This window comes from Phyllostomus hastatus, unplaced genomic scaffold, assembly GCF_019186645.2.
Source record: "Phyllostomus hastatus isolate PE091 unplaced genomic scaffold, TTU_PhHast_1.1 phas_contig_29, whole genome shotgun sequence".
NCBI lineage: Eukaryota > Metazoa > Chordata > Mammalia > Chiroptera > Phyllostomidae > Phyllostomus > Phyllostomus hastatus.
Genome location: NW_025333835.1, coordinates 43,434,182 through 43,460,865, shown reverse-complemented (window position 1 = coordinate 43,460,865; position 26,684 = coordinate 43,434,182). Strand labels below are relative to the sequence as shown.

At 50.1% G+C, this 26,684-nt stretch overlaps 1 protein-coding gene across 1 annotated transcript in view; it reads right to left on the bottom strand.

Moving 5' to 3' along the window:
• The window catches only part of LHFPL6 (LHFPL tetraspan subfamily member 6), a 148,255-nt gene that overhangs the window by 5,449 nt on the left and 116,122 nt on the right, over positions 1 to 26,684 (bottom strand). Inside the window, exon 3 of the mRNA XM_045839069.1 lies at positions 8,976 to 9,074. Coding sequence (XP_045695025.1) covers positions 8,976 to 9,074 — 99 coding nt within the window. The remainder of the gene's footprint in view (positions 1 to 8,975; positions 9,075 to 26,684) is intronic.

Sequence of the window (26,684 nt, the reverse complement as noted above, 5' to 3'; positions counted from 1 at the left end):
CCCCAGTGCGGGGCTCATGAGAGGCAACCACACATTGGTATTTCTCTCCCTCTCTTTCTCATTTCCTTTCCCTCTGCCTAAAAATAAATAAATAAATAAATAAATAAATAAATAAATAAATAAATAAAGTCTTTAAAAAAAAAGTATACCACAGGCAAAGAAGACGTTTTAGGCTGCCACAAAATGTTGCCACTCAATACACATACATGCAACTTTGTGTGTATGAGTTACACATTTTGTGGTTTAAATTCAGCAAATAACTGAGGCCCAGAATGAGCAACTAACGTTCGGTGTGATTGAAAAAGTATTTCTCCAGGAGAGAGAGGAAAAACTTTTGTGCACTTCAAAACCACGGACAAAGTTCAACTGGTCTCTCTCCTCTTGAATAAGTCCCTTCTGCCTTTTCATATGCAGACCATCTCGTTTGCATGTGCTTTAAAACCAAGAGCAAAATCATCTGTCATGGGACGATTCCACTGGTTCTTTTGTGAAGTTACTGAACAAAGCTGTCTCCAGTAGAAAAAGAAACCGGTTTTAAACCTTTGACCTAAAACATACAAAAACTTTAATTCAAACTTTCAATGGAACAACTAGTTGAAAGGGTCCCTTGTACATCTGAAAGAGACTAGAGAAACACCATTGGTGTCAGAAAAAGAGAAAAGCAGAAATGAAAGGGCTGAGGGAAGAAAGTTTGTGAGACGTGGCTCTGTTTCCATCTCCGTTGTGCTTTTCTGGTTTTCTTTTTTTAAGATTTTATTTATTAATTTTGAGAGAGAGAGGAAGGGAGGGAGACAGGTAGAGAGAAACATCCGTGTGCGGTTGCCTCTCGCACGCCCCCTACTGGGGACCTGGCCCGCCACCCAGGCATGTGTCTTGACTGGGAAATGAACTGGTGACCCTTTGGTTCTCAGGCTGGCACTCAATCCACTGAGCCACAGCAGCCTAGGGCTGTTTGTTTGTTACTGGAGGTGTAAACCCACATGGCTTCCCAGGCTCACTCTGCACGCAGCTCCAAGATACATTCTACGGGCCCCAGACATGTGCACCTGGGAGTTGCATCCACGAGCAGAGCTCGGTAATGGGCCCCACTGGTACCTCCTGGGAGGGGACAAAGCAGGCTTACATGGGCCAGTAGAACCCCCCGGAGACTAGCACCGGGTCTGGGCACACGATGTCCCGGAAGGGGTGGCCATCTTCAAGCCTCTGAGGTTTTCAAAGTGGCAGCACGGTGGGCGGGACCGGTCCAGCATGTCTCCTCCGGAACCGTGGCTCTTGATTCTAATGTGCTAGGTCAGCAACGTCTTTCCGCCTCTGCTGCCCCTTCACTCCCAGGAGCAGGCGACTGCGCTCCACTGGCCGTGGAATATCTTTTCCCCAGAACACACCCTTTGCCTCCCTTGCAGGGGGGTCCAACCTTTTGGCATCTCTGGGCCACCCTGAAAGAAGAGTTGTCTTGGGCCACATGTTAAGTACACAAACATTAACAAAAACTAATGAGGAAAAGAAAGGTTTTAAGTAAGTTTACGATTTTGTGTTGGGCCGCATTCATAGCCATCCTGGGCCGCACGTGGCCTGCGGGCTGTGGGTTGGACCCCCTGGCTGGGTGTTCTGGCTTAAAGCGTTGGAACCACACCAGTTCCAAAACGAGAGGAGGCAAGACATTTTTAGAGCCGTTACCTTCTTTGTTTGCCTTATTTCTGCACAGACATAACTGGGATGTACGAGCCACAGCACGAAGTGCAGGCGTGCCCCTTGCCAGGGACCAACACGTCCAAGCTGTAGCATTAGCTGGGGTTTGGGGGGGCAGGGGAGGGAGGTTCTACGGCTCCACGTAACCCGGCCGGTCAGAGCGGGCAGGGATTTACCCTGCAAAAGATATGTATCTGCAAGGAGCTCATAACAGCGCTGTCTGTCTAAGGAGATACATTACAGCGAATTCTGAGAAGAAAACATATATCAGCCTTGTAAATTGTATCTACTACAGCTGCGTGCGCTCTGCAGCTGGGGCAGGAGCGAGGGGGGCTCTCCAGGTGAGCGTGTGTGTCGGGGCGGGGCAGCGGCTGGCTGTGCAGCGACCACGTTCAAACACGAGAACATGTGATGTGGGTTTCAGATTTTAGGGGGAAAAAATCTTCCTGAATGATAAATTCTTTCAGTTCTAGTCAGTGGTGTAAATTTCTGTGGATTTTTGGAATTCGCTGGGTTCCCCCCCAAAATCTTGCTGAGAGTTACGATTTGAATGCCCTCTGTTGAGTCTTTCTTGCCCTCGTAGAAATGCTCTAGCTCCCCCTTTAGGATAAGGAGCTGAGAAGAAAGGAGAGTGTTACCCAAGCGCTCTCCCTGTCTCCCAGGAGAGCGGGGTGCTGGCCATCGGCTGGGGGTGTGCTGGAAAGCGCTGGTCCGCGGTCTCACACGTTGCCCAGCTGCTCAAATTCAGCAAAGGGAAGGACACCCAGAACGGTGGTTGAACTTGACACCAGGTTCGTTCGTACGGAGGCCACACGACCCACCGGGGAGAAAAGGCAGCTGTGTTTGTTACTACTGCTGTTACTACAATTATTAACACTTCCGGAATCTTAGTAAGTTCTAATATCAGAATGTAGGTATACACAGCAAGCATTCTTTTTTTTTTCAGTTTTAAATACTACTTTATGTTTGTTATTTTTTGCAAATGGAAAATCATAAAGCAGAATTAAAGCCCAGAACAAGCAATAGCTAGTAAGAGGAAAATAAATTCCGTTTCTTTTGTCCATAATTCTTTACTTAAAATATGTCAAATAAGGTCTCTAGGCTAGATGAAAGTATGGTATCAATTCTAATGTCCTAATTTGGGTAGTTGCACCCCTATGTAAAATAATATTAATTTGAGACATTATGCACTTAACTGCCTATGGTGGGAGGGATGGCGTGTCTGAGGGGGCACAGCAGGAGGCGGGGGAGAGGGACAAAGGAAATAAGATGAAATTTAACATTAAGGGAATCTGGGGAAGAGGACATGGGGAGTCTTTGTACTATTTGTGCAACTTTTCTATAAATCTGAAATTATTTCAAAATCAAGCAAATATTAAAAATTTAGCTATATGTGAACACACATATATGCACCTATGTACACACTCAGGCATGTGCGCATGTAGAAAGTCAGTGGGCAAGTGTCACACTTGTGAGTACACAGAGCAAGGACTCGGTGAATGTGGTGGCCATCTGACACAGAAGATGAGAGACCTGCAAATGGGTGGTTTTCACGGCGTGGTTTCCCCATGCGGATGTTTGGTCATCTCTTCCACACTGTTCGTGTGTGTTGTTCTGCTGAGTCCAGCACACAGCAGGGTCAGCGAGGAGGTCCCTGCATTTGGCCACAGCCCTTTCCCACCAACCACGGCCCTTTCCCACCAACCACGGCTCATTCCCACCAACCACGGCCCTTTCCCCACCAACCACGGCCCTTTCCCCACCAACCACGGCTCATTCCCACCAACCACAGCCAACCACAAACGATGGAGCAAACAGCCTACAGATTAAATCCACCCAAGTAAAGATGACATTCAGGCATGAATCATAATCGTGCCAAATGGTAAGCGAGGAGGCCTTGTGTGCAGGACGAGTGTACCCAGGTGGACAGGGAGTGGAACCCCATTTTCTCCAGGACGCCCCCCAATAGGGCCCAGAGCAGAACACGGCAAGAAGGCACGTTGTCCTCCGCAGCATGTCTCGGGCCTGCCGAGGTGGAGTGCTTATACAGTCCCCTGAAGGAAGGGGGTTTTTCCAGCGGATACATAGAAGGGTTTCGCACAAGCAAACTATGTGCTCTCTAATGGGAAGGCCCTGGGATTTTCTTGTGTAAGTCAAGCTGTTTCCAGGCAGATCCCGCTGTGAGTCCGTGCGGCAGGACACGATGGCAGGGGACGCAGAGGCAAGGATGACATAAAGGGACACAGGCTTTCCCGCTTCACCACTGGCCAGGCTGGGCTTCCTCTGGGCGTGGGAACTTCCTGGGATCGTTTGGTGTCAAATTCCACAGGGCTCCCTGGGGTCCCCCTGTGCTCACCCAGCTATCCCGCTCCCCTCTGTTGTCCCTCTGCACTAGCACAGTGCATGAGGGGACGTGGGCTTCTGCTACATGACTTCCGGTGACTTGTCAAAGGTTTGGAACGGATCCGGCGCAGTGCCGTGGGGGAGGCGGGACCCAGGGCTGCTCTGAAACCCCCCGACTTGGCTGCATCTCAGTGCGTGCTCCACGCCTTGCTACACTGGCCAGTTCTCCACAAGGCACTGTCGCAGTGGGACCGTACACTTACTTGAAGCAGTGACCGGAAATAATGAGCATCTGGTGTCAGGAGTCTCTCCCAGAAACCAAGAGACAGGCCCTGACCGCTGCTCCCTGCAAGTGCCTCGCAGGCAAGTCCCACTCTGTGCGCACCCCCTGACGCCCACAGGCCACCAGGCACAGCCGTCCGTGTTAAACGTCACACGAGTGGACCACAGTTCTCCTGTTGCCGTCGGCAGAAACAGAGGCTTCTGTGTGGACGTCAGGGGAGCTGGGTCACCCCACTTATGAAGCACCCACTACCGCCACGCTTCAGAAAGCTCAGAAACCATGTTTTCTCTTTTGCTTCCCATTTTTGCCCATAGCTTGCAAATCTGTTTTTCTCAAATGCAGTCAGATTTGAGAGAAGGGGCAATAGAAGTCAGGAGTCAAAGAGCAAATGGGAGTGGGGGCGGTCACTGCCGAGATGACCGCAGGGGAGATTTCTTCACTGGACTGGAAATTTGGAAGAAGAGACTCCCGTCTTTTCCAACATGGAGAGGTTCTCAGTGTTCGGAGTTTACGGTGCCATTCTTGAGAAGCCAAGAGCACAAGTTCAAGAACAGGAAGCATGATGGCTTCTTGATCAAATTAAATAGCAAAATGAAAGCACGAACTGATCCAGTTCACTTGGCAAATTAGCAAAACAAATTAATTAAAATTTTAAGCATAAGGATGTCATTAGAAAGTCTTTGGTGGATAAAAATATCTCTGAAGCATGAATTAAATCAGTCGGACGATGTGATTAGTAAGGCTTTATGTGTCAATCCAGACGTACAGTTAGGAAATGTAAGAAGGAGAGTAAAGACTGACCAGCAAGTGGTCCCTAAAAATGGTCCTGCGAGAATAATATGAATAATAGTAGCGAGCCTCTTTTGGGCTTTTATTATGCGAAGATGCTCTGGTATACTATATAGTATTCTTACCACTTGTACTGTTTTGCTCTCTTTCTCTTTTTAAAGATTTTATTTACTTATTTTTAGAGAGAGGGGAAGGGAAGGAGAGAGAGGGAGAGAAACTGCAACGTGGAGTTGCCTCTCATGCACCCCCTGCTGGGAGCTGGCCTGCAACCCAGGCATGTGCCCTGACTGGGACTCGAACTGGCAACCCTTTGGTTCACAGGCCAGCACTCCATCCACTGAGCCACACCATCCAGGGCTGTTTGGCTCTCTTAAAAAGTAATAAATAAAATCACCATTGTTAACACTTAGACAACGTGAGCCATCGCTGACCATGACCTTGGACTTCAGAGCACTAACGTCCAACAGAAGACACGCTGAGATAGCGGCCTTTTCTCCTGTTTTTCTCATCTTCCTCACACACACACCACGACTTCTCAGTCAAGTCTGCTGCTGCAAAACCTCGAGCACATCCAGCCTGGGCTGTAAGAAGCCAGTGAGGGCGTGGTCTTCCCCGGCAGCATCCACTCGCTCAAGAGTGGACACGTGGCAACACTGGCATGACTGGGCGGAGAGACCTGTGGTCCCTCACTGGGGAGGAGCTCGCCCCCATCCCGAGGTGGTGTTAGGAGGTGGGATAACCCAGATGAGTGGACAGTGCCCACCACCGTGTTTTCCAACACCAAGCAGCGAGAACACTGTAGTACTCAGTTGCATGCTGGATGCAGCTGCTCCGTGGGGAGTCTTGGACCGACCTCGGCCCTGACCAGCTGCCCTGAGGGCAGAAGGGGTCAGTACATGAGCACAACTGGCATGAAGACATTCTGGTAGGTCAGGGGTCTGCTTTGGTTGAAATCAGGGGTCCTCAAACTACAGTCCCAACACCTGTTTTTGTAAATAAAGTTTTATCGGGACACGGCCATGCCCATTCATACGTGAGGTAAGTGCCTTTCCTGTTACAGCTGCAGAGCTGAGTGGTGGGAACGGAGAATGTGTGGTTGGCCCAGTGGAAAACACTCGCTATCTGTCTCTCACGGAGACGCCCGCGCACCGGCGGCTCAGGCTCACTGATCAGAGGGGACTCACATCGGCGAGGCAACCACGGTGCCCGCTGCAGCGCCCAGCACGTGCCTTCCTAACACGCTTCCCGTGTGTCTTATCTTTCTGAACGTCTCCCTCCCCTGCTAGGCTTCAGGTTCCCGGAGGGCGGTCAGCAGCGTCTGTTTCAACGGTTTGTGGAGCCTCATCCCAAGCACCCAGAACAGGACTGACGGCGCCCCGGGACCGTCTGCTGGCTGAGTAAGTGAATGAACGCGCCCCTGGGACCATCTTTCACGTGGGAGCAGAAGCAATGGCTTCCTTCAGGAGGCGCCAGAAAGAGGGTACCAACGTTTCCATGGTAGCATGCCAAGCAAGTGCCCCATATTCCACAATAAGGGGGGCACCTCCCAGCCTCCGAGGGGAAGGCGTGCCCACTCACTGTCTCCTTCCAGAGGAGGCAGGAATCAGCTCAGATTCTCAGGAGGCACAGAGGCAGGGTGGGGCTGCAGCAAGCAGTGGGGGTGCCGCTAAAAATGGCCCCCAGAGCTCCCCTTACTGAGAATGCTGCCCCTCCCATGCATGCGGGGGCCCCGACCCCCAAGTCTGCTCTGTAATCTGTGACTGCGCTGGTTCACGGATGTTGGGCCTTCAGCACCGTTCAGGGGAACGGCAACAATTCCTCAGAGACAGGAGAGGAGGCAGTGGGGTGGCTCACGCCTTCTCTCTGGGGTCCGGACAACAGTCTGCAAAAATGGCAGGAACCCGGAGAAGGCCACCTCCACACGCTCAAGATGCTCGCTCAGGGAACCCAGAAACCCTTGCGTCTGCAGAGGATGCCCGTCTTTATTTTCCTTGGCATGCCATCCGAGAGACACTTAACGAGAAGAAGGAAAAAAATTAAAATGACACCACAGTTTTTAAATCGCCACAATGGCTTCGGGGAGTTTAATAGCCTTGAAGATATTACTACCACCAGTCAAGAGGCAAGAGGTTTTCACCCACATTTTAAAATCCACAATGCCGAGGAGATGTAAAGCACTGGGGTGCGGTAATGAACACAAAATGACGAGACCCGAGTTTCGTCATAACCTGCAAACGAGCACAGCAACACGCAGCAACAGGGGAGACGGGCGAGAGCAGCCTTGGAATCGAGCAGGAGGACCCAGGAGGAGACAGCCAGGAAGGCCGCACACGCCAGGGAAAGGAGAAGGTTGCACGCTGTGTTACAGTGTCCCCGCTGGACACGGTCGCTTTCCAAAGACAAACACAAACAGAACAAAGCCCTGGTCATCAGCTCTGCGCCTGCCCTGTCCTCTCGTGTTAATTCACGCAAGCACAGCCGATCCAGACCTGGGAAAGCCCTGTCCCCTAGTGGGGGACAGCAGGCGGCGGGACGCTCTGAGCTTCTGTCCCCGTGAGTCAGGTGGCGTTGGGAGCGCCACCTTCTCTGCCAAAACAGCCAGCGTTATTTTGAGGGACACAGGGTATTTGTCCCCCACGGAGGCCAGCGAGAATGGCTTTGCTTCAGGTTCACAGACCTCGGACGTGGTGTCGCATCCATCTGTTTTTCTCTGGTGCCTAATAGAAAAACGCTTTTCTATTAGACGTTCTGACCTAAAAATAATTTGCCGTGGTTTGAGATATGGTGATACTGCCATGAGACCAAGTCCCCCAAATATTTTCTTGTAAGAATGAAACATTGAATGCGGGAAGCGGATGCTTCAGGCAGTCACTCGCCGTGGACCGACAGTGAAACACAGCGTGCGGACCCACGATCGGGGGGCATACACTTGTTACCACTTGGCCGTGTGGCTCATGGGTTTGTGGTCTGTGGGCTAGTAACGCCAATTTTACAAAAACATCCTGAGAAAAAGAATTCAATTAGGAAAAGCCCTATTTATTCATTAAACTACTCATTAGACTATGTCTTTAAATGACAGACACTGGAATGGAAAGAACCAAGGAAGTGGTTAAGTAAACGTAGGTTTTACCAACCCAGTGAAATATTATCCCATCATTATGACTTATCATGGTGAAAGCCATGTGGCAGGCAAAAGAATTTACAGCCTGCTAAGTAGAATCCACTATGTCTACAAGAGAGAAATATCTGAACGGTTCTGTTTGCTACACAGAAAAATTCACGAGCCCTGCAGCCAGTGTGTGAGTCCCCACCTCCCCCGTTTCTCTCGGGTCTCCTGCTGGGCTCCCCCCATCCTTCCTCCCTGCCTTTGCTGCACCCTCCTCCTTGCCTCTGCCTCCCGCCGGGTCACCCACACACGTCACTTCCTCCCAAACCCAGCGTGAGTCTTACCCCTTTCCTAGCGTGGTCTGTTGCCCCGGAGGGACACTGCTATAGATCCCATAGCCCTTATCATTTCCTTGATGGTTTTGTGTGTTTTATCTTCTCAGATAGAGCATGAATTCACAGACAGTTATTTTTAGCACTGGCAATGAATCATAATTCCATGATGGTGAAGGAATGGATCCATACACAGGAACACCTCTGAGCAAGGGTTATTTCTTTTTTTGTGTCCCGTAGTTCAGGGGACCAGATGACCCACAGATCTTCGCCAGAACAGAAGGGCAAACGAGCGTGGGGGCGTCGTTACCCATGAGTCTGGCTGCTACACCAGCACACGTTCTGGTTCCCCGCCCCTTTTCCACTCCCTGCTCCTGTGAGAGGTCAGACAGGTTCTTTTCTAAAAGGGCTGGCATCTGTGGAGAGAACTTACCCAGGTCAAACTGGCCAGAAATGTAGCCACAGGTCTGCCGAACTTCCTCGCTGTCCCAGCCCAAGGGGTAGAGGGCGCAGCCAGCCCCGATCAGCAAGCCTGCAGAGAGAGGAGACAGGAGGGCGTCAGCAGCGCCCCTGCACCGGGGAGCCGGAGGGAACGTTATGAGCACTGAGACAAAAAGGAGCGCGGTGTCTGTGTTTTGGAAAGCCGTCTGAGGTTGGATTCCAAGGATAACTTCAAGTCTGCTTAAAAGGAAAAAAAGGAAAAATTAAAAAAACAAATCGCAAATCTCGACAGGCAGCAAAGTGTGGTTCCATCTTTGCCTTTTAAAGCCTTGCTGTAGGAAATGCAATCCTGTGTGGGAAATACAGCCCAGAAGCCCCTGTAACGACTCCTGTGAAACGCTGCCCCATTCTGCCACCAGTCCAGATGGAGTCATTCAAGAGCAAGCAAAAGCGCCTAATAGGTTATGGTTCCTCATCCATTAGATTGTTTTTCCAATTTAAGCATCAAAATAGCCCTGGCTGGTGTGGCTCAGTGGATTGGGTGCCGGCCTGCAAGCTCAAGGGTTGCCGGTTCGATTCCCCGTCAGGGCACATGCCCGGGTTGCAGGCCAGGTCCCTAACTGGGGGCATGTGAGAGGTAACCGATAGATGTATCTCTTGTACATCGATGTTTCTTTCTCTCTCTCTTTTCCCTCTCTTCTCCTCTCTCTAAAAATAAATACATAAAAATCTTTAAAAAATAAAAATAGAAAAAGAAATAACCAAAATAGAATGTTGCAGCACCATCGAATCTCATCGGGGCAGAGAGAGCACAAGGATGTGCGCGAACCACGCCGGCACGCTGACCGACCGAACCTGTGAGCAGCACCACCTGTTCTAACGCACTCTGCTGAGAAGCTGAACATCGAGCAGCGGCCACCTGTCTCAGAAACCCTCCAGAGGACAAGCCCCTATTGCAGCCTAAGCACTCCTTGCAGCTCAGACCCAAAGGTTTGCTGATTAAACTGAAGAAAGTGACGGTTTCATTTTAACGTAAGTCTTCGTGGCCGCACACTCGGAGCCGGTAGCTTTCCACGGGTTTGACTAGTCTTTCGTTTTGTATCAGAGCCGTGTGGCGTTAGAAGATGCCGAGTGGGACTTGAGCACCACCCTTTGAATCTGCGGGCAAATGGAAAAGGGGCATCTTGTCACGTCCATCTGCAAGTGTCATCATCACCCGTAAGTCCCACGAGTGTGCTGGGCCAGTAGGACCAACACACACACACACACACACACACACACACACACACACACACACACACACACACACACAGTCCGATTGGCGAGAGTCCCATCCCTGTCTCAGGGACTCGGGGTTGTAAGGGCTGCATGAGGGAGCCCCTCCATGGGAAAACCATTACCATGGTAACACAGAGGCAGCACGGCAGGGCCCCAGTGCACCTAGAGGAGGCTTCCCATGTTTCTGCACGGAGTCACTTTCCTCGGTCTTTCTTCCCACTCTGGTTTTCCTCCGTCCTGCCCCTTGTGGGTGACTGGAGCAGCTGTAACCCACACAGTGTGTTTCCTCACAGGCATTTAAGGAGAAGCTGCTCTCCGCCCACCCACCCATCCCCAGCCTCCCCCACGAACCCACACGCATTTCCCACCCTGGTGCCCTGGCCTCTAGCCGGTCCCCTTGGTCAACGGTGTAACGACCATCCAGTGCAGAGGGGCTGTGGTCCGAGGGAATGCCTACAAGGAATTGTTGCAACCGCAAAGCACCCATCCCAGGGTGTCTTATGTATAAATATGAATTGTGTTGAGACTGAAGAGTAATTTACTATTTCTTTTATTTTTAAAGGTTTTATTTCTTTATACTTTTGGCATATACCACTGTTGTGGCTTAGTAGATCGAGCTGGCCTGTGAACCAAGGGTTCACCAGTTCGATTCCCAGTCGGGGCACATGCCTGGGTTGTGGGCCAGGTCCCCAGTAAGGGGTGCACAGGAGGCAGCCACACATTGATGTTTCTCTCCCTCCCTTTCTCCTTCCCTTCCCCTCTCTCTAAAAATAAAAAAAAAAATAAAATGAGAGAGGGGAAGTCAGGGGAGAAAGAAAGGGAGAGAAACATCAATTGGTTGCCTCTTGTACACACCCCACTGGGAACCAAACCTGCAACCCAGGCACATGCCCTGACCAAGAACTGAACTGGCAACCTTTCACTTCTTGGGATGACATCCAACCCACTGAGCCACATTGGTCAGGGCTGAAGAGTAATTTATTTATTTATTTTTTCTTTTTTTAAAAATATATTTTATTGATTATGCTATTACAGTTGTACTATTCCCCCCCCATTCCCCTCTGCCCTGCACACCCCCTCCCACCACATTCCCCCCCTTTAGTTCATGTCCATGGGTCGTACATACAAGTTCTTTGGCTTCTACATTTCCTGTACTATTCTTACCCTCCCCCTGTCTATTTTCTACCTACCATCTATGCTACTTACTCCCTGTACCTTTTCCCCCTCTCCCCCTCCCATTCCCTCACTGATAACCCTCCATGTGATCTCCATTTCTGTGATTCTGTTCCTGTTCTAGTTGTTTGCTTAGTTTGTTTTTGTTTTTGTTTTGTTTTAGGTTCGGTTGTTGATAACTGTGAGTTTGTTGTCATTTTACTGTTCATATTTTTGATCTTCTTTTTCTTAGATGAGTCCCTTTAACATTTCATATAGTAAGGGCTTGGTGATGATGAACTCCTTTAACTTATCTGAGAAGCACTTTATCTGCCCTTCCATTCTAAATGATAGCTTTGCTGGATAGAGTCATCTTGGATGTAGGTCCTTGCCCTTCATGACTTGGAATACTTCTTTCCAGCCTCTTCTTGCCTGTGAGATTTCTTTTGAAAAATCAGCTGACAGTCTAATGGGAGCTCCTTTGTAGGTAACTGTCTCCTTTTTTCTTGCTGCTTTTAAGACTCTCCCCTTATCTTTAATCTTGGCTAATGTAATTATGATGTGCCTTGGTGTATGCTTCCTTGGGTCCAACTTCTTTGGGACTCTCTGAGCTTCCTGGACTTCCTGAAAGTCTATTTCCTTGGCCAGATTGGGGAAATTCTCCTTCATTATTTGTTCAAATAAGTTTTCAATGTTTTGTTCTACCTCTTATCCTCTGGCACCTCTATGATTTGGATGTTGGAACATTTAAAGTTGTCCTGGAGATTCCTAAGCCTCTCCTCATTTTTCTGAATTCTTGTTTCTTCATTCTGTTCTGGTTGATTGTTTCTTTCTTCCTTCTGGTCCACACTGTTGATTTGAGTCCTGGTTTCCTTCCCATCACGGTTGGTTCCCTGTACATTTTCCTTTATTTCACTTTTCATAGCCTTCATTTTCTCCTCTAATTTGTGACCATACTCAACCAATTCTGTAAGCATCCTGATGACCAGTGTTTTGAACTGTGCATCTGATAGGTTAGCTATCTCTTCGTCACGTAGTTGTATTTTTTCTGGAACTTGGATCTGTTCTTTCATTTGGGCCATTTTTTTTTTTTGTCTTGGCGCACCTGTTTATAGTAATGGGCAGAGCCTTAGGTGCTCACGGCCCGGGGGTGGGGGCAACCCACGTGGCTGCGTTGTGACGCTGTCTGTGGGGGAGGGGTCTGAGAGGGAACAGTGCCGCTTGCTCTGCTCTCTGCTGGATTTCAGTCACTTCCCCCACTTCCAACAAGCAAACGGCCCTTCTGGTGCTGATTCCCAGGTGGGTGGGTTTGTGTACATTCTAGGACCCTGTGGGTCTCTCCAATGAACTCTCCTGTGAGGCTGGGAGTTTCTCTCTGTCACTCCTGCAACTCCCACAGGTGTTTTCAATCAGAGGTGTGAGGCTTTATTTCCCCGCTGGGGCCCTGGGTTGTGGGTCTGTCTCGCTGCCCAGTTGTTCCTCCCGGTTTGTGGGACCTCCAGTCCACCAGCTGCTGCTTTGCTGTGTGTCCTCTCTGCCCAGCTGCCCGGCTCCACCCCTCCTGCCGGTCTGGGTGAGTGTTTCTTCTTTACTCCTTGGTTGTTGGACTTCCATACAGTTCAATTTTCTGCCAGTTCTGGTTGTTTTTTGTTTTTAAATTTGTTGTCCTTCTCTTGGTTGCTCAAGGAGGCACAGTGTGTCTACCTGCGCCTCCATCTTGGCTGGAAGTTGAAGAGTAATTTGGAAAGCAGTAATAGGAGGTTTATCGGACTAAACAATTGCCCCCGTGACTGGTCCCTTAGGCTCCCCCTACGTCTCCACCCCCATGATAGAATTTATGAAGCATTCTGATGACAACAAGCTAGTGTCATCCACCCCCAAGTAATGAGATAATTAATGAGGATGTGAATGTTTGTGTAAACCGAATTCCATGAATGTTTAATGAAAAAATGTGGCATCATTTCCATGACACTCACTTCTTGAATTAATAAGTAACACCAGTCTTTGAGATCTTGTGAGCAACGTTTGTAGTGCAGAAAGACAGCCGGGCTGGGACATGCTCAAGTGTAAAAAAAAAAAAAGTGAAAAACGCCTACATTGAAACCATCATTTTCTCTTTATCTCATAGGCACACAGATGATAAACAGTCTCATTTGCTAACGTTCTTTTCAGAATGCTAGAGAAATAGACGTCATATGCACACGAAAGCCCCTGCTGTGGCCGAACAGGATGCTGGGCCCTTTGGGAAACTCAATGGCAGGGAATTTACAGATGCCTGCAGGGGAGCAAGCGGGCCCATGGCTGCGGGGGTGCTCAGAGCGCTTGGTGGTCGGGGTGCAATTGTGGAAATGTAGGTTCAACCATAGAAATCAGGAGCAATTTTATACTCAGAAAACTTATGTTACATGTATGAACTTAAAAAATACCTGTTGGAGATAGGCTCACGTTAAAATAAGTGTTCCATGGAGGACAACTGCCTTAACCAGGTTTTTATAGAACCAGATTTTTACAGGAAGATTTATGGAGTCCCTGTTGTGCCATCTGGTAGTGTTTGCTGAGCGCGGAGGTAATGCAGGTCCCAGGGGCCCGAGAGACGTTTCCGGGAGAGGAGCGTGCGTTGCACATCCATCAGGCCAATCGGCCGTCACGGTTGCCAGGTTCTGTGGGCAAACCTCAGGGGTCTCCCCAGCTCCCTTGCTACCACTGTGCGTTCACGTGAAAGCAAACCACAGAACGAGTTCAGCCAAATACACAACAGATGTTCACTAGCAAGCTGGCCTGAAAAGTGGTCCGAGGACCCATTCTGTTAGCTGAGTGAGACTCCCTGCCACCTAACTCCATCACACAGGCGTGTCCGACCTTTTGGCGTCTCTGGGCCACGCGGGAAGAAGAAGAGTTGTCTTAGACCACACATCGAATACATGGTGATATGTAATCATAGAGACATCTCATAATGTTTTAAGTAAATTTACAGTTTTGTGGTGGGCCGAGTTCATAGCCATCCTGGGCTGCATGCGGCCCGTGGGCCACGGGTTGAATGCCCTGGATTCTCACAAGTACCTTTGACACACGAGCAATACAATAAATATTCAGATGGCAGGATCTGGGACCCTTTGGGGCAGCTCAGGCAATAAATCCCATTTAAGGGAGTGGGAGAGGGAGTAGGGCCAGAGAGAGTTCTAAGCCTGCGTGGCCCAATGCAGTAACCACAGGCTACGTGTAGGTATTTAAGTTTAAATGAAAATGAATTAAAATTAAAACTAAAAAGTCAATTCTTCAGTTGCTTTAGCCACATTTTCAAGTGCCTCATAGCCATGTGGTACTAGTGGCTATTATATTGGGCATACAAATATAAATCAGTTTCAAAATTGCATAAAGTGCTATCGGAGAGGGCTTTCCGAGACCTGAAGCACCACTTGAGAAGGATGCTGGGCAGGCCAGGCTCTTACACCCTGTGCCTGATGCTGCTGCGTGTTCACAGTCAAAACCATCACTGCTCCATCAGATTCTCCCTTTCTAGGTGGAGCTAGAGGGCAGGAAACAACGTTTCAAAAATTCTCCTCCTAACAGGAATTCTGGTTCAATTTCTGCCACTGAGAAACCTTCCACTGGGATTTGGCAGGTCAAAGGGAGGGATAAACCTTATTTCCCTGGGCAGCTGCAGCCCGGGGCTTGCCTTTCTGCAGACAGGGGGCGTGATTTTGACAGTGGCTCCCTGGCGTACCCTCGGCATCACCCACAAAGGCATATCATCAACCCTAGACTCTTTCAGTCCTGCACTTCCTCAGTTCCTGCACTGGTCTTTGAACTCCACGTCCCCAGACCTTCTAGTAAGTCTTTGAAATGTGATATCCCTGGGCTACATTCCTTCCTACTTGACATATCCCAAGGGGGTCCTTTAACGGGCCAAACCCTGGCTGGTTCTTCCTCCAGCGCAGGGGCTGACACGTATCTGTCGCCCCTACTCTATGATGTGAACATCGTCCGTTTTCTCCGCTAAAACTGGCCTCTCATATGGCTTAGGCCAATTATGAGGCCTTGGGGTAAGTATGGATAGTAACCTTAGAAAGCTTTGCGTCAACCGCCTCTGTGGCTGTGGTCTCTGGCTGGGGAACTTCCGCTCACCATCCCGTCCCGGGATGTGGATTTCAGAAGAGGTACTTCAAACGTTACCTGACCTCACCTCGGAGTCGGCTAGCATTTTATCAGTTGTACTTAAGAACGAAAATTGTGAAGTGAGAGACAATTAAGCATAAACATGAAAACATTTTTTTTAGAGGAAAAAATCTACCACTGTTCAGTTTTAGCATTGTTAACTCCTGGACAATGTTGTAGAAATCCATGTTTGATGGAAGCGTAGTTTGAAAACCCCTGAATTGGATCCCAATCAGATACCACACTGGTAAATAAAAAAGGGGTCCGCATACTAAATCTGACAAGGCCAGGGGAGGCCCACGTGATGGGCCTTATAACTCACAGACGGAAAGTAACCACGCAGGGTGTGAATGTAAAAATTGCTAACAAACAGCCCTGACTGGTGTAGCTCAATGGATTGAGCGCGGGCTGTGAACCAAAGGGTCACGGGTTCGATTCCCAGTTTGGGTACATGCCTGGGTTGCGGGCCAGATCCCTAGTAGGGGCCCCAGGAGCGCAACCACACGTTGGTGTTTCTTTCCCTCCTTCTCCCTAACTTCCCCTCTGCCTAAAAATAAATAAATAAAACTCTAAAAAAAATTCCTAACTCACAGCAAGTCACGGAGGGGAGTCCCGTCCTAGGCCTGCAGCTTCCTCCACAAAGGTCAGTCTTTACCTCTGAAATTGCCTGTTGTTCTTGTGCATCTAAGAGCACACGCCTTTCAAAGGTCAGAGTGATTCTCTCCTCCGGACCCCTGGAAGGCACAGCCGCCAGCGCGGGGCCACACTGTCATCTCGTTCCCCGACTTCCCTCTCCACGTGCTGTGACTGTCCCCTGTCCTGCGCCCGCCAGTGAAGAGAAGCCCGTGTTTCCTCACACCCCTTCTTATCCAGTCCCAGAGATGCCCCCGCTTCGCTTTCCCCGCCCCCTAATCTGCCGCCAGTGGATTCCACGTGCCCTCCTTATGTCCGCTCCTTAGATTCCAGTGCGTAAAATAAGCTGCAAAACCGCCATTCTCCTGAGCATTTCTTCAGTCTGTTGAGAGCGTGCTTTCTGGCCGTTGTCAATCAGGTGGCTCAAATAAACTCTCCTAAGACTTTCAGGCTGGAAGTTCTCTTGTGCAACCTCCTCTCGTACAAGGAGATAGGGCGCAGAGAATGTTCTGGAATCTAAAGTGGTTGCCCAAATGATATCTTAATGACACAATGAGTTTCAGGAACTCCGGCTGACGAATGTGCCCCTGGGAAGTCAACGGCTCTATCACAGTCCTCTGGCTCACAAGGTTTTATGTCACTTACATGGATTTTCTTTATGAGATTTGTGAACGTTGTGGATACCTCAGGAACTTAATTGTGTGGCATTTTAACCAAATTCCTGTGTCGCTGCCAAAAAAGACATCATGAAAAAAAAAATCACGTTGGCAGCCTTTTGGAAACTGTGTGTGTAGGAGTGGAAGCGAGAGGAGAGGCCGCCATGGCGCCGGAAAACAGCTCGGGGAAGGTGGGAAGGCGGGTGGCTGCTTGGAGGCAGGAGATCATTTGCAGCTCCAGGCTCATTTGCAATTCAGAAGCAATTTATTTTTTGCCATGCTAAACACTTTGTAACTTTCAAGGGGTCATGAATAAATCACAAAATTAGTGTGAATAGTTCAGTCTTCAGTTTTCACCCAGGGCCTCGCTGAGATCAGGATCGGGGGCGAGAAACCATCTGTGGGGAGGATCATGGTGCGGGAGGTCTCAGGAGTTTAGAGAGATGCTGCCACCTACAAAGGATAAAACAGCCATCCAACAAGTGACTTCACAATTCTTTAATTAGAAAAAATGAGTATCACATTGACCCTTACGCCATTTCAACCCGAGCACCTCGGGGTTTGGGCCTGGCCCTGTACAAGACCATGAAAGTATCTGCAGAGCCAGGGCCGTGAACTGGCCTCCTAGGACAAGCGAGTGGTGACAGAGAAGGCACTGAGTGCACAGCGGTGGTCCTTTGGAGCTGGGCGGGGGTGCCACGCTGTAAAGACATCCGCCTTGGGCTCCCCAGGGCTCCTGGGCCCACATCGGAGTCGGTGTGCATTGCAGGCCCATACACCAGCCACGGGAGAGCGCCCCTATCTGAAGCTGCATTTGCTTTTGCACAGCGCCGGAGTGTCTGCCATGACACTAATGACGCCTTAGAATTGAGTGTGAGGGCGGACCTGCGTCAAGACCTCCGTCGTCCAAGAAAGAACTCGGGGCTGGGAGTTTTCCCTCCAGTACTTTCTATTCTCCGTCTGGACTTCAGCCGAGCCAGCAACATATTAGCATGACAAGTGGGTTCCTGCCAAAAAGGCAGCAAAGACCTCCGGTCACCCGAGGCCAAGCCCTCTGCGAGAGCAGTGAGAACAGAGTCCTCACATTTAACTCATAAAGCCTTATTTTTTCCCAGGCTGCTCTGCAAAGTTTTTATGTGATCTCACTTTTTCCCTCCCTCCATGACTATTTCTCCATTCTTTTTCCACAGTCGGGTTTTTTTTTTTTTCCAAATAGCGTGATTTTTCCCACCTATTGCCCTTTTGGTGATCAAGCTAGCTTTTCCCATGAATGCATCTTTTATGTTTTTTGTGGATACTTTTATCCTTCCTCCAGCTCCTTTATCTTCCTTTCAGTGGCAAGCAACGAGGGAAATTGTTTTCTTTACTTTTCCCATGAAAGCTGCTCAGTCTTGCAGCCCGTTATCTGGACTTCCCTTTGGAAGCCGTTGGCACTTTTCCAGTTTCGAGTCTCCATATGCTAATGTACGTACATGATATCTGTCTCCTTTCAGACCTAGATAATGGTGCCTTTACGAAACGTAACAACAAAATAAATCCGCTAGTGGGGAGTGAACAGGAGCGCAAGGGCCAGTATTGAACTCTTCAGACCTTCTAAGCACAATAAGGGGGAAGCTACTTAAGCATTCTCTAAGGAGGAGGCTTAGTGGGGCTCTCTCTCTCTCTCCCATGAACCGCACCTCCTTTCAAAGAGCTTTCTGGAAACCGAAGCACAGAGGATGGGAGAGGCTTGTCTGAGGACACAGAGCCCAGCTCGAGCCCAGGGCTCTTGGGTCCTCCCTAGACCAGGGCTCTCTTCTACCTGCTGTATTCCCAGCGCGTGGATGAGTGCGCCCCAGTGTCTCATGCTCACCCCCCATGATCCATCTGCGTTCAGCCATAGACGGGGGGACTGGATCATCGGCATCTTGGACTACGCGGAACATCCGCCTGCAGGCGAGAGGTGTGCTGATCCCAGGCCTGCACAGCTCCGGTTGGGGCCGCGCCACGGCCGTCCCGCTCGGTAACTCCCGCACCCTGCCTGTCCCGGAAGTGTTTCTGAACCGCGATCCTTGGCCCACAGTTCACAGGATGCACGTGATCCTGAGGGTTTTTTAAAAATTTTATTTATTTTTATTTTTAGAGAGAGGGGAAGGAAAGGAGAGAGGGAGAGAAACATTCATGTGTGGTTGTGTCTCACACACCCCCTACTGGGGACCTGGCCCACAACCTGGGCATGTGCCCTGACTGGGAATAGAACCAGCGACCCTTTGGTTTGCAGGCCTGAGCTCAGTCCACTGAGCTACACCAGCCAGGGCTCCCGTGCGTTTTATTTGCAATGGAAGTCATGAGACCTGACAGCCTTCCGTCTTCTTGCCCTTCTCTTTTTGGGAACAAGGTGTCCTCAGCTCAGACACCATGGTTACGGCATTGCCCCCTCCACAGGGGTCAACAAGAAGACGCTGATACTGAGACTTCCTCGGAATGAGCCTTCTTAGTCCCATGAGACCACACTACCCAGCCAAAAGGCTGGTCATCACTGCATTCTTCGGGGTGATTCATGACCAAGAGGGGGAACTGTGGGTGAAAGAAAGGCTTCTGTGGAAAGTCACCCCATAGAGCGCTCTGATTAGAAATTCCTCCCTGGGCAGGCCGTGGTGGTGGCAGCCCCTCAGGAATACAACTTTGCTAAAAGGCCGATCTGTGCCCTAAACAAGCCCTGTGCACAGATTCTGTGCATCAGGGTTAACACACCTCTGAAACGCTTCTTTTCAGACCCCTTCCTGCTAAGATGTAACCTCCTTTTAAAGAGCAAATCATTTTAACTGTCTTATAATCCAATCCCCTCTTCCACCTGCATGCAATCTTATGCCCCCCCTTTAATTGCAAATGATTAAGAGAAATTGCCAAACTGTTATTCCGTGGAGCGTTTGAGATCTTGCTCCTTGGCAAATGCCACGAGGTGGGCTGAAATGAAGTCTTGTAAAAATTCTCCACATGTTTGGACATTTCTTACATGGACAGAATGAAGCACTGACATACTACAATCTTGGTGAACTGTGAAAACACGATGCCAATAAAAAGAAAACCAGTAACAACAAGCCACACACTATACGATCCACTCACATGAAACCCGTAGACAGAGAGGGTGGATGAGTGGTTGCCAGGACTGGAGGGAGGGGCGGCAGGAAGGCAGCGGGGATCGGCGGGGGGGGGGGGGGGGTGTTGGCTAAGGCGGGGATGGGGTTCTTTTTGGAGGAGTGAGAAAAATACTCTGAAATCGTGGAGATGCTGGAACAGGTCTGTGAATGGACCACAACCATCCAATTGTCCATGTTCAATAGGCGGGGTTTTTTTTATGGTATGTGACTATGTCTCAATAAAGCTGTTATTTTAAAACATGTGAGGGTAAGAAATGACTTATCTTTCTATTCATTTCTCAGGTTCTTAATTACTTCAGTCAGGGCCCCACGACAACACTCAAGTAAAATGCCAGGTGTACTTTTTAAAAGTAGTAACACCCACACGTGATGAGAGGAACAGTTGGTGACTGTCCCCACACGGACATCGAGGAGGCCTCTGCGCGGCGTGCACCCGCCGCAGGGCGCCACTCCAGGCCTCCGACCTTAGACGGAGGAATTTAAAACCTTCTGAGGATGTAACGCACAGAGTACCAAGTGAGCGTCCCGTGTCTTAAAGAAAGCAAGGCTACCACTGAAAGTGTGATAGGGCGCTTCTTCATTACGGTCTAGATACTCTTTTTTTTTCCCATTAAAATTTTTTTGTCTAGAGCGAGGGGAGGGAAGGGAGAAAGAGAGGGAGAGAGACGTGGATGTGAGGGGGAAACACGGATCTTTTGCGTGCACCCCTGACGGCGGGTCGAAACCTGCTCCCCAGGCGTGAGCCCTGACTGGGAATCAAACCTCCTGCCTTTCGGTTGGTGGGACAACGCCCGATCCACTGGGTGCCACTGGCCAGACTGGGGCCTGGGTAGTCTGATGCCAGGTATTAAGTACTTGTACCTAGTCTCCAGACCAAAACCTTGAAGTCTGAAGTTGTCTGCATTTTTTTGTCCTGTGCATTGCAGTCACAGAGGCTGGGCTTAAATCTAGGTCGTTACAGCGGATTTCAATGCCGCGGTGAGAACCAACACCACACACCCCCGCAAATACCGCTCCGGGGTCCTACGGTGATTCAGAGCGCGGGCCGGGAAGTACGACCGCGTGCCCGTCTGGCTTTGGAATCCTGGTCACTTTCCTGCCTTTCTCTCGGGCTTGCTTTCTCAGCAACAAAATAGGAACAAAATCCACATCAGATAGTTGCTGTCAGGATTATTTTATATACACACGCACATATGTGTACACAAACACACACAAACATAATGACATATAGCTTATATTATTTGAATGCAATACTTGCATATTATATATGCACATACGTATTTTTTACTAGACCATATGAGACATTTGCAATAGGCTTCTACTAACTTTCTGGCTAAGGGTAGACATTACTTTCATTACGTATAGACTCATGAAGCACCTTTTCCACCACTAAAAATTTAAAGCACATGAACATGTAAAATCACTGATGGGCACTATCAGTGAAGTGGTACTTAATGAGGGCAATTAGTGATGAGGCCAACGAGGTCCTTAATGAGGTATCAATGAGGCCAACATACTTAGAACAGGCATCTCTTTAAAAATATATTTTTTCCTTTATCCACTTTCAAGGGCATCAGAAAGGAAAACTTCACCCCATTTTCCTCAGGTCTTTTACAAATATCATCAACTCCATTGAAAATGAGTAAAGCCATCTGGAATAGCTGACAAACAATTTGGAAGCAATTTCTTTCAAGACAGCTATAATGATTTTCTTTCCTGTTTGCTTTCCTGTTTGCCACGTCAGGGATAACGGAAACTTTCCTCCTTTTCCAGCTGTGACTCACAGGTCGGTCCCAGACAAGTTTGAAAGTGCTCAAGAATTTGTGTCCAGTCAGTTCAACGTATTTTAGTGTTAATGCAACCTTTCAAATACCATATTCTCTCCTAGGTGTTTTTTTTGACAATTAAATATATAAACTATTTAAAAATATACCTGGAGATATGCTCACAAACTATTTCACCGTGGAAAAAAACCTCTGAGGACTGCAAACACTAACACAGGCAATCACAATGAAATCCCTATTTTTTTCAAATAGATTCATTGCCCTAAGAGGCATGTTAAGCATCTTATGTAGCAGAACTAGCAGAAAGAAGGTAGGATCAGGAATTCTAAGTGGAGGGAGTCATCCCAGGTGAAGCAAGGGCCTGGAGGCGGGCAGGGGCAGGGCAGATTTGGGGGAAATGAAACTAGACTCAGGTAGAACCAAGAGAGCAGAGGAGAGTAACGACCACATGGTTGAGAAAGGGCCAGTGACCTTTGCATAGGGTCATTAATTCTGGGCCAAGGAAGTTGGCCTTGACTTAGCGGACAAAGGGACCCCTAAGTTGTGGTTTGCGAACTCAGGTCCCAAACAGCGGAGCTGAAGGCACCCTTCAAGGTGATATAATCGAGTGCTTCCCAAAGGTTGCCATCACCGTACTCCTGAAGACCAGCAGGAGTGCACCTCACGCCGTACGGAGTTGGGGGTCCTGCCTGACTTAAGTCCACCTGACTCCACGACAGGAGGACTGGTTCCCATCTGAGAAGTCATCGTGGGATTTTCCCAGTGCATTTCGCAGAGAGCAACAGGGAACTCAAGCAAAACTGATCTTCGGGCCCTGTCCCGTGGTTTCACACACACCTAGCACGCCACCCGCTTCCCTCCTCGTACGTGCGGAGCCCAGTTGGCAGAGAATGAACCTACGAATCTGCGAATCCGGCCTCAGCTCCGCAAGGATGAGGGGCGTGCTCAAGGAGACGGTAAAGGAGTCGGAAATGAGAGATCCCCTCTGCCCAGAGCTTTTTCTGCAAAACCACGTTGTCACACAGAAAAGGAAGTAACGGGTCTGACTGGCACGGACAGAGCACATCGCATTCCGGAAGGTCTGGGAGCCATCTGGTGCTACCCCGTGCGGAGACCCAGGTTCCCCAGCGCCGCCCCATGCACGCCCTCGGGCCCCACCGCGCTGCCCTCTCCCCACCCCATGCTAACGCAGAGCAGCCTCGGGGTGTGAAGGCTTCCGCCAGGGGAAGAACACTCCTAGCTCGCTTGCAGAGAGAGAGAACGGAGCCCGAGAGCAATGCCTCCTTGCCTAAGCCAAGGCTGCTGAGCACTGCTGGTCCTGCCCTGGGCTTCAGGGGAGACGGAAAAGACCGAGACCCAAAGTCTGCCTCCCTCTCATCGCTGGCTCTGGCAGTAGCCCTACCGCCAGGCAGGCTGAGACAAAACAGTTTTCTAAAAAAACATGGACCCGCGGAGACCACTGAAAGCCTCCTTTTATGGAGTTCAAGTTCAGCCTTTCCCCTTGGGCTGTTCTGCGCGTTGTTTCCCAAACCCTGCTCTGGCCACAGCAGCCTTCTAACCATCTGAAAATACGGTGACTTCTCCCCGCCGGGGCCCCCAGCCTCCCAAGGACCAGCGAGCAAATCTGCCTTCTCTGCAGGGTCCTGGGCTGCTGGTCCCCAGCGCTCCCTCCCTCCGGCCGGGATTTGGAGGAGGCCCCAAGTTTCTGGGTTCCGCGGGTGGACCTGGTGCCGCTCAGCAGGAGTGGTGGCTGCGAGTCAGTCCACTTCCGAGTTCTCAAGGATCGGTTTCCACTTGCACGGTTTTCACGGGAGGGGAGAGTGAGACCGTAGAGGGTGAACTGTGCACCGGGATTCCACACGGCACGGGCGTTCACATGCAGGGGGGAGAAATTCGGTCCTTCGCCCCCACAGGAGAGCTCTCCTCCCGGCTCTGTCCAAGCGGCCGCCGGAGGGGGTTGCTGTCAGTCTAATTCTATTTCCTGTATATTAAAACCCACGCACAAAGGAGAGGCAGCTGCCTTCGGATGAGCTTCACAAACAGGCATTTTCAGAATTTGTGCTCCTGAAAGAGGCCAGCGATGCAGACGCAGGATTGGACTTGAGAACGTGCAGCTCCACAGCTCCTGCTGGGCCCCTCGGAGCCTGGTGCGGCAGGCTGGGGGACCCCCTTGGTCCCTAAATGGTGCACGCACGGGTGGCGAGGGGCGAGGAGACCCACGGCATTCCCACCAAGGCTGCTCGCCCCGCTCAGCTCCCGGGGGTCCACGTGGTAGCTGGTGAGAGGGGAAGGTTCAGCTCTGAAAACCGCCCTGACCTGGTATTAGGACCGACTTGCCTCTCTCTCCCAAACAGAAATGCTGGAGTCCTGACCCCTGGGGCCTTGGGATGCGGCCTCGTTTGGAAACAGGGCAGATGTAGATGTGATGAATTAAGAGGAGGTCGCCCTGGGGCAGAGTGGGCTCCTGATCCAAGGTCACCGGTGTCCCTCCATGCAGAGAGACCCAGACACAGAGGGAAGGGGGCCCTGTGAACGGGGCAGCAGAGTATGGAGTTACGCAGCCGCAGCCCGGGAATGTCCGAGGGCACCAAAGGATGGGAAGAAGCAAGGAAGGGCTCCTCCCAAGAGCCTTCCAGGGGGCGGGGCGCCTGACCCTGCCGACACCTGGATTTCAGACCTCGGGCTCCTGAACGACACGAGAACAGTGTCTGGTGTTTTAAGCCTCCCGGTCCGAGCTCCTTTCCTCAGGCAGCCCTGGGAAACGAACACGTGTGATCAAAAATGTTTTCTTCTCTGTTTAATTTTTTTTAACCTCTCAGGAGATGAGTGAATAGAGAAAAGCACATGGACAGAAAGAAAGTAGAAAGTTATTTTCTCAGTTGACTCATCAAGTCCTGCCCCTGCCCTCTCCCTTAAGAAGGTCTCTTAAGAAAACGCCCCCAAGAACAGACATTCAGGGAGGCTCCGGTTTCCCGGAGCACAGCACCAGGGGTCTGAGAGGCGGCCGGTGCTCAGGCGCCCCCCGCAGCCCCGTAAATTACTGCCGGGTCCAAGAAAAGGTCAACCGGGGTCCTCACTGTTATAACCTGGAAGAAGTGTAACGTACACCTCAGGCACCGTTAACCATGCATGCCTGACACACGGGAGGCAAGCTGCATGATTGTAGCATGTAATGTAGCTTGACATTAAATAGCGTCTTTCTCCAAAGGGCTCAGAGAAATGTGTGGACTTACACTTAATCCACCCGTGCAAGCCATCCATGAAGGAGGTCAAGTAAGGTCACACGTCCCCCTTTCCTCTGGCCTCCCAAGGTGTGGCCGCCTGTTCTGGTTATTCTTGTTCACAGGATCGTTCAGGTTCTCTTCTGTCAATAGACATACTTTTATTTTGAAGTTGATGTTCATATTTCCATATAACTGATTCTTGGGAGCTCCTGGGCAATAGAAGAAAATCTGATCCAATTCCCCGCCCCTTTTTCGGAGGGGTTGCTCAGGAAGGCCTAGTCTTTTCCCAAACCACCATGTCTTTCACAGCTGTAACTCCTGAATTATCTTGAAGTCTAGGAGACTCAGTGTGCACAGCTGTGTGTGCGTGTGAGCGAGATGGGGAGGGGGAATAGCGCAGGAGACTGGAGGAGCGGCACTGTGGCCTCACCCCCTGTAGGAGGCCGGGCTGCTCCTCCTTTGTCTGTTTTCTTATTTGAGCTGCCAAGGGAGCCATCCTACCTCTTAAGCACCTTCATGGATGTTAGGCGAAGATTTAAGATCAGTACATTTTCCCGAGCTCTTCGGAGAAAGGAGTTAATTTAAAAAGAGGGGTATGCCGTCCTGGCTGGGTAGCTCAGTAGGTTGGAGCATCATCCTGATGCGCCAAGGTTGTGGGTTCGAGCCCCAGTCAGGGCACACACAGGAATCAGCCAGTGGGTGTGGGAATGGGTGGAATAGTAAATGGATGTTTCTCTCTCTTTCAAATCAATAAAATAAAAATTAAAAAAAAAAAAAACAGGAGCACATAACACAGGGTTCCTGGGACCTGATGTATGTATGAGGTTCTGCCTTTAGTTTACCAAAGGCAGCAGATCTCCGAGTAATACTTCTTTCAGTGTCCCTGGGGGAACTTAACTCTTGTTGATATCCCTCCGCTTATGGGAAAATCGGTTTCGGTACATGTCATTTTACTTACGGTATCAACACTACCGCGGGCGCTCAGTGAGGACTCGCTGCTGAGGGAGGAACGCTCTCATCTGTCCTCTTGCTCTGCGGGGGTCTAACGCTCTTCTATAAAGCGCAACAGCGAGCCACTTGGGTCCTGACTAGTCTGTGTTTGAGGGGACCCCGCCAGCCAAGGGCGACAGCGTCCCGACCAGGAGGTTTTGTCTGCTTGTGTCTGTCCTCCTGGATGTCGTGGGTGGGTGGGACTCAGCCAAGTGCCGCCAGCCTCTAGCAGAGCAGAGCGCTTCTTACAGTCACCGAACCATCGGGCGTGTGTGTGGCCACCCCAACCCACAATGTGAAGTCTTTCTGGGAGACAACGATGGGCACAAGAATGAAAGTCTTTAAGACCCCGAGGTCTTCCAGATGCTGTCATGATTCTAACCAAGGGCCTTCCAGCACAAGGGCCCGCAAGACGCAGGAGCTCAGCACTCAGTCTGGTGTATTCTGCTGCTTGTATGAAGCTCTGTAACTACTTGCCCCCATCGCGTTGACAAACACAGGACGGTCGTTTTGTTACATTTATTTTTAAAACAGTAGTTTAGTTATTTTCATCGCAGTTATGTTCATTTTGGTACATTCCAACCCAGCAAGAGAGATATACTAATTAGCACTCATTAGAGAAAGAAAGCGACCACTAGGAAGGACACAAAATTGGAAGGGCGTGCACACGCCGTTCCTAAACTCTTATC